Source organism: Taurulus bubalis, assembly GCF_910589615.1.
Source record: "Taurulus bubalis genome assembly, chromosome: 6".
Lineage (NCBI taxonomy): Eukaryota > Metazoa > Chordata > Actinopteri > Perciformes > Cottidae > Taurulus > Taurulus bubalis.
Window position 1 is genome coordinate 18,652,411 of NC_136594.1, and position 11,668 is coordinate 18,664,078.

General features: G+C 39.1%; 1 protein-coding gene across 1 annotated transcript; it reads left to right on the plus strand.

The window, feature by feature from the left end:
- Nucleotides 1–6,589: 6,589 nt before the first annotated feature.
- On the plus strand, nucleotides 6,590–9,106 carry LOC306738372 (GTPase IMAP family member 9-like; the record flags this gene model as incomplete). The annotated part of the gene is made up of 3 exons (XM_079220217.1): nucleotides 6,590–6,698; nucleotides 6,892–6,963; nucleotides 8,175–9,106. The coding sequence occupies 3 exons, from the start codon at nucleotides 6,590–6,592 to the stop codon at nucleotides 9,104–9,106; spliced, it is 1,113 nt and encodes a 370-aa protein (XP_079076343.1).
- Nucleotides 9,107–11,668: the final 2,562 nt, after the last annotated feature.

Below are 11,668 nucleotides of genomic sequence, written 5' to 3' on the forward strand. Positions count from 1 at the left end.
GAATTTCAGTATGATCATAAAACAAGGAATAAAGCACTGGTGTTCATGTTGTACATACTATAATGTAGTATCATTGTCTAATAATGCAATGCACTTGAGATGATGTTTTCAAATAAAAATATTTTTTAATATCATAATGGCTTGCGTATTTACCCCAAAAGTATGTATGTATGTATGTATGTATGTATGTATGTATGTATGTATGTATGTATGTATGTATGTATGCATGTATGTAGATAGATAGATAGATAGATAGATAGATAGATAGATAGATAGATAGATAGATAGATAGATAGATAGATAGATAGATAGATAGATAGATAGATAGATAGATAGATAGATAGATAGATTGTTACTTTTATTAATCCCCGAAGGGGGAATTGCTTCGCTACAGCAGCATATACATAAAGTCATATTAAATATAAACATGCACAATACATACAAACAAATATAATAGAACAATATTACATTAAATAACAAAACAATAGTGCAAGATGTATGTCTAGATATCTATCTATCTATCTATCTATCTATCTATCTATCTATCTATCTGTCTAAGTGTGTGTGTGGTTTGTGTGTGCTACCTTTTCAACTGAAGGAGAACGTAGGAGGATGTTGAGTCAGGAACTTCATCATTGTAGTCATGACTGTTGCATAATCTATATTCATATTCGATAGCAACTCCTTCTCTCGCCCACTCTTCTTTTCATCTCTCTGTGTGAAAATGTGTGTGTGTGTGTGTGTGTGTGTGTGTGTGTGTGTGTGTGTGTGTGTGTGTGTGTGTGTGTGTTAACCTGCAGTCATGATTGCCCGAATGCCACAGTGTCACAGCCCAATCACCCAACCTGAACAATCACATTTCAGCCGAGGTTTCCCGTTGGAAACCAGGAGTTACCTTCCAATCCTAAATTATAAATGACCTCTCAGGTCACTGACTCAGTGGGTGTTTCATGCCTGCCAACAAGTGGACTTTCACTCCCATGATGACTGTCAGCTCACTCATTCACTGTGAAGCTGAAGAGGCCTCTGTAAAGGGCTTGTACTAAATCATGAGGGAGAAGTGTTGGTCGGCTCAGCCGACATCTCACCTTCCAAAGTGAAGCATAGCACCAAGACATGACAACTAACTCCAACTGTATGAAATGAATGAATAAAAGTTACAACATTACATTGTATAATATCTGTGGCCACCATTCGTTTTAATAGCTTGGTGTTAATAACAAATATACCCTGCAGTAGTCGTTAATAAACTGGATGTTTTTCTGTGTGTGCTGCACTTTGTGAAGGTCGTTCGCTCCTCTTGCTGGAGGTACAGAGCGTTTCCATGGCCACTGCTTTTAAGTGTATATCCAGAATACTAGGGCTTTACACTTACTATAGACCTCATATGATCTCTACCAGCAGCATTTGCAAAAAGAAAAGAACATTATACAGTGCAATAATAAATGGATTGATAACGCCACACGCCCACGGTGTCATCTAAAAGTACTGATAGTGCCAACTCTTAAACCTCTTCTTTACGTATTAAACGTGATAATCACGCCATATCACTTGTGAGATCTCGTGTGTTATTCTAAAAAAAGAAAGTGAGAGTACTTTCTTTACTCACATAGCTCTAATTGGGTGCCATTATAAAGATGTGTGGTGTGCGAATGTGAGTCACAACGCCTGAAAGAACAACCGAGGTGAGGCAGAGGCTCAGGGATATTTGGGGCAATCAAAGAAAAACTATTTAAAAAAAAGAAAGAACTTTTCTGAAGAACACATGTAGAAAGAATTCAGGCTAATAACCACTAAAATGTCATATTTAGTTGCCATATGAAAAATCACCTGACGACCTGTCACATTTTCTTCAATGCCATTCAAGAGGCGACAGTGAAAGTTGAATACCTGCTGCTCGAGAAAATATATATCCAGCTGACATTCATCAGTGTATATTGTAGTATAACTCACCAACAAGAAAAATAATAATGTATCAAAGATGTAAATTAAGTTAGTTAACAAAAATGACTAACTGTTCACTAAGCCCCGAAGAGAGTTATGAGTCACTGTTGCCTGTTTAAGCCCCTAGCAGTGAAGATAACAGGGCAGGTTTTCTACTCGAAATATTTATTTGAACAATACTTTAAACAGAGGTAGGTAGAAAAAAAACAGGCTGATATTAGCCACTAATTATGCTTTACTGCAATTGGTTAAAAACGGCTGACTTATTTATATCTCCAGATTTATTATTTTAAACAAGAAAACTCCAAAAGCCCCTGAATATGCATTGATATATACAGTATATGCATGCAACCCTGTCTCCTAAAAATTACGTTCCCCCAGAACTAATACGCATTCCCAATTACGTTTGATCAGAAACGTATCTCCTCCCTGATTATGTTTGTGTTTGACGTATTACACATACGTTGATTAAACACGTATGTTGATTATACACATATTTTTGTTTTATTGTTTTTATGTTTGTGTTTGACGTATTACAAATACGTTTATAATCGTGTGTTTGTGTTATTGTTTTGTTGCTTTATTTAAGCATATTTTAATTTTTAAACTCTAACAATGCCAAAAGTCACCAGTTAATAATACACGTGGAAGACATAAGATAAAGTAAGACCATTGTTTATGAAATTGAACAAGAAAATATAATCACTCTGTTATTTTGTTCAAACATAACTCTGCTGAACTTTCATACTTAGATGGTAATTTCCACTTTTAAGTTAACATTATAAGAGTAAAAACTTTTAGGATGTAGAAGACAAATGTGTTTGTTGAACGCATAACGTCTGTAAAATGTGAGTTTGGCTTGGGTTGGTGTTGACTTCCACAAATCAAAGAGCAGGGTGAAGTCACATCTGTTAAAAAGGAGTTCACACTATAATTTCAAACATTTCTTTTCATTATTAGTTAGTTTGAATTGAGTTTGAGATAATGTTGTTTTTCTATGTTTTCTATATTGATCAAAGTTGATCCTGCTATGTTGTCTGCATCTGCAGTGAGATGGTTTCTTATTCTTTGCTTTTCTGCTGTTGCATGATTGGAAGTTTACATTGCAGGAAGTTGGGACCAATTTCACTCCTGTGTGGCTTCAACGACTTTATTGCACGTACAGTTCTTCTTTGTTATAGCAATCACTGCACACACACAGTGAAGGTCTTAAAATGTCCACACTCTTATTAGCCCCGGATCCAGTGGACCCGAACAGCCTGTAATTATGAATGTGTAGAGGAGGTATACAGTGTTTGGTCATTGAAAATGTTTTTCTGAATTATGTTCTTCACAGAAAATGAGCCAAGGCCATTGAGTCAGAGTTTGAAATAAATTATTAAACGTATAATTTTTCTTTTGATAAAAAATTAAAACGGGTCCCACAGACCAGAACACTACACACACATGTTTTCTCTTCTGCGGGGGAGGGGTTAAATCGTCGACAAAAAGAAAAAATATGAAATTCAAGGCTATGACGATAGTCCACTGTGGAGAAGCAGCGGGGCCCTCTGCTGTTTGTAAGCACAAGTAGTGACAAAGCGCTTAGAGCTGTGGATCAGTGCTAATAATTCAATAAAAGCTGTATAGCCTTTAACAAGGTAACATTGAGAGGGGATGTTATGAAGTAAAACAAAAAGTGTTGGGTCTGGTCGGCACCTATATGGGAGACCGAAGCTTTTTTTCACTCCTGATCACTAAGACGCCAGATCACTCCCATCTTTAAAACTCTGTTTTGTAGGCTGAGTCTTCATTTACGGCCATACCACCCTGAACACGCCCGATCTCGTCTGATCTTGGAAGCTAAGCAGGGTAGGCCTGGTCAGTACCTGGATGGGAGACCGCCTGGGAATACCAGGTGCTGTAACCTTTTTTTCGCTCCACTTTCAAGGTTGTCATAAAGTGAATATTGAGTATGCCGACTGGCATATTTAACTGTTCTTTGTAGTCAGCAGTTGGGGTGGGAGCTCAGACTCCTGTCCCTGCTTTTGTCACTTAAAAAAAATGGTCACATGTGATGTTGTGTCCACTGAGTCCCTGAGTCATGTCCAGCACATCTCTCATTCCTGGATTTTTCAGAGTGGCTGGCTCCTCCATCAGGCTTCTCTGTGAAGACGTGTAAGTTCCAGGCATACGAGAAAGTGGCATCACAGGCAGCCCAGATCTTTTTTGATTTCCACATTTCTTCACTTGCTGGCTGCTGATGGGCTGGTCCTGGGGCTCGTCTTCATTTTGGAACTAGCTGAGGTCAGAGCATAGAACCCTGAGAACAGAGAACATAGAACCTTGAGGTCAGAGCATAGAACCCTGATGTTTAGAGCATAGAACCCTGAGAACATATAACCTTGAGGTCAGAGAATATAACCCTAAAGTTAGAGCATAGAACCCTGAGGTCAGAGCATATGTCTTCACTAGCTATAGCTGCTGACGGGTTGGTCCTGTTGCTCGTCTTCAATTTGGAACTAGTTGATTCTCAATCACATACTCTTCTTCAAAATCAAATAAAGACGGGCTCTCGCAACACATAGGCTAAAATGTGCGGGAACGTGAGAGGAGACAGGTGTTGTGTGTTTTGTGCCGTTTTGTGTAAACGGCACAAAACACAGACACACACACACACACACACACACACACACACACACACACACACACACACACACACACACACACACACACACACACACACACACACACAGTTTTCATGTCCAGTTTTTGTAAATATAAACTACGCTTCTTGTATCTTCCCTTTCACTTTTCAGTATTTTTTATCATTTCTCCGCCCACTCAGACTCATGCAGTATATTGTTATATGCAAATATACTTGTCTGTGCTAGTTTGTAAAATGTTCATCTGGGATAAAGCCTCGACCATGAATTTGGGTCTCCTGATGCACACAACAAGTATAGGATCGGCACACCCACTACTAACGTAATCACCAACGTTTCAGGACTTTCTATGACTCCCAATATGAGGTGGGAATGGAAGCATGTCTACACCTAGTGTACGGAGAGTAGTGCTTGTCAACACTCTAATAAGCCACTAGTTCACAGCAGCTGGGGCAAGATCATGCCACGGAGATAAGGATGAGAGGAGGCAGGTGGCTTGTCACGCAAGTGATAGATGAATTTAAATGACAATGCTGGAACAAGCACACACACAAACACAAACAGACACCTGCCACCAGGTTTTGGCCCCCAACTCTCTAACATTAACCGCTTCTGGTTTGGCCTGTTCATTGGTTGTATGCCATAATTGCTCTAGAAGTACTTTATGCAGAGGAAATTTCATTAAATTTAGCGATAGAGAAAATATTAAAGTGAAACCTGGAGCGTAGAACAGTTCAACATCCTTGTTTTTAGACAGTTTAGTGTGGTCTGATTATTGTGCTATGAATAAGTCTCACCTGCCAACATATCAGACAGCTGAGGAAACACTTGTTAAAAAATATCTGTTTTAATGTGTGAAGGTGCTTTACCTGTGTCATTATATAACCAAACAACTTAAGGCAGTGGTTCTCAAATGGGGTATGTGTACCCCAGGGGGTATGTGAAGGCACTCCAGGAGTACGTGAGATCAAAAAATAAAAAATAAAAAAATAAAAAATATAATATATATATATATATATATATATATATATTTTAAATGAGCATCCAGTACAAAATACTTCAAAAATTGCTATTTAATATATTCAATACAACATAAGTGTAAGTTCATAAACTGAATTGTATATATATTCTATATTAAATCTGACACTGATGGCACAGATTTCAGTTTAAATAATTTGAGTCTCTTTTGTCCTTCAGTGAAAAGGTCATGTTGTTTTTTCTTTTTGTTGTTCAAGAGTTCAAGACGTCTTTTGTAAAATAAATTAACACAGAAGAGTTTTTTTTACATATTTTTTTCAACCAAAAATGCTTTGCACTGGTCAGGGGTTGCTCATCTGAAAAGATATTTCACAGGGGGTAAATCACTGAAAAAAGGTTGAGAACCACTGACTTGGCACCATTAAATTACTCATTTCTGTTTTAATCAAATGAATTAAATTTTTCCCCCTCTTTTCCCCCCCACTACTTTGTTTTTGACATGCGATCCCTGATCCAGAGATGTTGGGAAGCAGGTTGCACCCTGCGTGTGCTGATCACGTTACGTGCTCTCTGCCAACACCAACACAAAGGTGCGTGATCGAAAAGGAAACCATGCCATTGGTGCTGCGTGTGTCCATGGAGCCCTTTAAGTGACAACATGTAGTAAAAGGTTGTCAGTCAAAAACATGTCTGCTGATAATAAAAATAAATTAAAAAAAGGTTTTTTGATACGTTTGTTGCAGCTGTACAGCTATATTTAAGATATTTAGGTTTAGATGTGAGGCTTTCTGGTTGCCTCATAATGTGGTTATAGGAAGACAATGCTAAAGAGTTGAAATGCTTTTCTTGTGTTGTGGTTGAACTTTCTAACATATCAGCCATGCACATATACAAACCTATTCCCAGAGCTGTGCACAGCCTCTTTGGGGATGCACATTTTCATACGTAAACTAAAGACAATACAAGGAAATAGGAAGCCCCCCGAGCAAAGGGCAGGCTTCCAGAAGTTTCCCAGAATGCTGATGTCTAAAGTGAAGCCACAGAGCTTGTCAAAGTTCACAACTCGGGCCTGGAACAACGCATTTGGCCAGGAGGGAACTGGAAAATATAAATCTGAAGTAATGGCTGAAGGTAAGACAATCTATGTGACTTGTGTTTAAACAAAACAGCAGTGATCTTTTGGTTTCTGTGAGATGTAACACTTCCTGTGCCACTGCTGCCACTGTGACGCTAGAAAGGGCACAATAGGGACATCATGAAAACGAAGAATTTAATAATTGTGTACTTTGTTTTTGTGTCTCTATGGTGTTATTTCTTATCACAGAAATACCACTGCGAGAAAAGAAACAGAAAACTCTTCCTCGATCGGATGGGTGTGGTCTGAATAACTTTGACGGTATGCTCATTCATCATCTCTCATATCTGTATACCACCTACTATTAAAGGAACACTTTAAATAGACAGTTAATAATGGCTTTATTAACACAAGTACAATGAATATTAATGCTTTTAGATCAATAACACCTTTAAGGTTGCCAGGTTGTAAAACAACCCTTTATATGGTGTATATTCCTCTCTAGTAGTACTAGTTCTATCTTAGCCTTTATGGCTTATCAGAAAAAATTACATAACTAACATCTTTCTTTAATTTTCTAACATCTTAGACTTACTAGTTACTAACTTTTTTCACCCTATAATGAGTGGTGTTTTCAATGGCCATTAATAACATATTTCTTCCACAACAATAAAACAAAAGAGTGTGCAGTTTTAATTGTAAAGAATAATTTACTAACATAGTTTGGTTCCTGTTGTCCTGCAACTCTTACCAGACGGTAAGTGGTTGACTGCTCTTCTACATTATGTGAACAAAGTCATGTCTAAATTCAGTATTTCTCACCAAAATCACACTGTGTACACTTTAATTCCTTAGTTCTCAAGCACTTGCGCAGCTGATATTTATAATATTTTTTTAATTATGCAATGTTTACATCAAACATGTGTTTTAAGTTCTGAAGTATCAGACTACAGGATGCAGGCCAGTCATTTTAATGAAAATCACTTCGCTAAGCGCATGGGCCTAAGTGTTTCTCCTGCTGGCCCTGACTGCGTGTTCACACTTGACACATAGACTTGACATTGGGATGATGTCACAGACGTCAAAGACTAGATATATATTCTCCGTTAAAGTTTCACCTCCATGATAATTAATAATTAATCTTATTTGCTGGCTGGCAGGTTAATGCTGTTTTCTCTTACTACATCCGTGGTTTACAACCATGTTTGCATGCTCGCAGCATTCATTTTGCCTTTGTTGGCGCATGGTTTTCCTTCTTGCACATTGCTGCCACCAACTGTCCATCAGTCATGCTTCTTTGCATGTGCTCAATAAATGAAAAGCTCTCTTAGAAAAACATTGCTCTATTTCACTACTTATGGTCAAAACCTCAACAGTTTGCTTTTTAAAGAACACAGCTAAAAAGATAAAGCAACTTATACTAGAGGGAGATACACTATTCAAACAGATCTTTCATAATCTTAGCAAGTGGTGGCCATGAATCTAAAAGATTCCCTTTTGCCTTGTGATTCATTGTGCTTCTGCTGTTACAGCTCTGGATTTGTCCGGAGGGTTGAGGATAGTCCTGGTGGGCAAGACCGGATCAGGCAAGAGTGCATCAGGAAACACCATCCTTGGAAGAGCCGCCTTCAAAGAGGACCCGAGCCCTGAGTCTGTGACCAAGCACTGTGAGACACAGAGCGGGGAAGTGGACGGGACTGCTGTCCAGGTGATCGACACTCCGGGTCTGTTTGACACAGGCATCACAGAGGAAGAATTAAAAACCAGAATAGAGGAGTGCGTCAAGATGTCGGTGCCCGGCCCTCACGCCTTCCTACTGGTGATCCGGCTCGGGGTACGGTTCACGGAGGAGGAAAGAAACGCTGTGAAGTGGATCCAGGACAACTTCGGAGACGACGCCTCCATGTACACTATCATGCTGTTTACATGCAAAGATCAGGCCAAAGCTGACAATGCTCTGAAGGAGTGCAAGGAGCTGCGGAGACTCTCTATTACATTTGGACGCAGGTACCATGCTTTCAACAACAACGACGCAGAGGACCAAGCACAGGTCAAAGAGCTGGTCACCATGGTCAAGGAAATGATACAGGATAACGGGGGGAAACACTACACCAATGAATTGTATGAGAAAGCCCAGAGGAAGCTGAAAGAGGAGGAGGAGCGGAAGCAACAAGAGGAGGAAGAGAAGAAAGAGGAGGAGAAGAAAATGTGGGATGCAGAGAGGGAGAAGAAAGAGAAAGAGAGAGAAAAGGAGAAAAGGGTTAAAAGAAAGAATATACGCGTGGCCTCGGCTGCCGCTGTTTTGTTGGTGGCAGCCGGGGTGATTATCGCCGTGGGAGCCGACACCACGGTGGCGTTGGCTCTAGGAGCTCCTGTGCTCGTCTTGGCTGTGCTTTGTGGTGTAGCTGCCTTTTGCTTATGGAAGGGCATACGATGCAAAGCCAAGGCAAATGTTCCAGTATAAACATGTGCAAGGCAAGTGACAAGGACATCTGCAGTATGTGACCCTGAATATACAGTGGAAGTATTGCACACATTACTATTGACTGTTTAGAGCTTATCAGTGAATGGTGTTGTTATGGCCTTTTCTGCTTCCTGCTTCCAAAATTATTAAGTTTTGACACAACAGAAGTATGTGATTTTATTGCTGACAGTAAACAAACGGTATGAAATGCATTTTCTTTTTGTTTTCTTTTCACTCATTTATTAATTGTTGCTTATAAATGAAACCCACACTATGACTATGAGATTCCTAATAAATACTGTTAGAATGTATTGAAATATTGTGCTATAGATCTCATAAAGTTCTTAAGTACATTATTTTTGCACAGTTTGTACTTTCATAACTTGTGATAATTGCTCAAACAGAATATCTATGCAGATTTGCTCATGGTCCTTATTTAGACTGTGATGGGCTGTTTGCCGTGCTTTATTATTAGAAACATTACTAGCTCACTTCCTTAAAGGAAACGGGAGACAATGGTAAACGTCCGCTGGCCGATCACATTTCACTGAGGAGGCATTGTTAACATAGCAAGCCCCTCACATACTGCCAGCGCATCCCTGCCAGCCACCAGCACATACCATCTACCACACAATGACCAAAAAGGCCTTAAATGATGAGTGGAGGCCAGTCTGAGTCAACCACATATTGATCAAAACAAGGGTACTTTAGCTTTGAAATGTTGGGTTCAGACTTAATTATATTTCTTCACAAACTGTTTGCACAATGATAACAAACTAGCAGACATACTAGCTGATTTTACTAAGACCTTTGTAATACTTGAACTGCATCACTCAGTGCTTAGCTTGCTTTGTTTGCTTTAAACATGTCACAGGGCTGGGAGATTGAGTCTTCATCCATAATGGTAATACACAACACGAAAGAAAAATACATTAATGAAATGCATTAGGTAACTAAGATTTACAGTTTTCACATGGTTTTAAACTTTATTTTTTTAAGTTTTCTTTGTTATGCAGTGTTTTTTCATTACATATGTGAAAATAATTGAGGTTTGCATCCATCACATCAAGATGTTAACCCCAGAATGGCAACCTCCTCTCTTTGTGCCTTCATATGTAGAGGAAACGATCCCCAAAAAGTGTACTTCTTTGTCCAGTAGAGGTCAGAGTTGGTTTATGTTTTCAAAGACTCAAATTGGATATTGATGTGAAAAGTAACTTTGCACATCAAGCATTTTGATCATGCATGTTAATCTCAAACAAGCAACTGCGTTGAGCTCTGGAAGCTTTTGTGGGAATTCTTGCTTTCACAACATGGGATCTTCATGTAAAAAGTGATTTGGTACAAAAACAAACAACACTTTTTAAAATGGTTGTCACATTATTTTAATCTATACTTTCAAATCAAACAGAACAATTACACTAGTGTTCTCCAGACAATGATATTAAGAATAAGAGGTTAAAGTATAAACATTTAAAAGATTGGTCATAAAAGGTTAATTTATATTTCAGTGCAGGCAAGCTGTGACAAATATGCATGCATGTACAATATGGAAGAAATTATATCAAGTTATAATGTAAGTTTTTCCAAACAATATATGTATATGAAGCGACAATCAAAGTTATGACCCCGCAAGGTCCTCAGCTGCCTATTGTTTAGGGTTTCACCAACCGCTCGATGGCTTTAGTAATACCTGCACCAGTGAACACTATAGCTGCGGAACCAGGGGCGATAACAGCTGTGACTAGTCCTGTCACAATCAACTGATTGCTTACAGTGTTCAGATAGCCTGCCCATCTACTCCATCTTTCCTTCGACTTGTTCTTTCTCTGGGCCTCATCATACATGCTTTCTGTGCTTTTCTTAACCTTTCCTTCCAGCTCACAGTTCAACTGTACTTGTTTGCTATCGTAATTCACGTCTCTCTCTCTCGCTCTCTCTCTCTCTCTCTCTCGCTCTCTCTCTTTCTCTCTCCCCCCACCTCAGGGTTTCACTGAAAACGAAACTACAACTTTTCAAAACATGTTTTAAATAGTTTGGATGGAAACGTTTTACATACTAAAACAGGGGATACCCTAACCTCAACATTGGGCCTAACCTTTGCACGGAGACTTGACACCCTAACTCACTTTTTGTCGTCAGAAACCAGAGATCTAGTGACTAGCTTGTTCTATTGCTCTGTTCATTTCTTCCAGATCACATTAGTCTGTACTTCTGTGTGCTAGTTCACAGTTCAACTGTACTTGTTTGCTCATGATTAATCTCTCTCTCTCTCTCTCTCTCTCTCTCTCTCTCTCTCTCTCTCTCTCTCTCTCTCTCTCTCTCTCTCTCTCTCTCCTCCTAAGTGATTACATGGAGAGTGAAACTGCAACTTTCAGAAAGCTGGTTCAAACCATTTCAATAGGTGGAAAGCAGGTGACAACCTAATCTCAAATTTGGCACACATTCATCATGGAAATGTAGCACTTTTCAACCCTTCATTGATACTCGTGGTTCAAGGCTAATCCTTATCGGCATTACACAATACAGAACTGCGCAATGAAATGCTGTTGTCGGAAATTT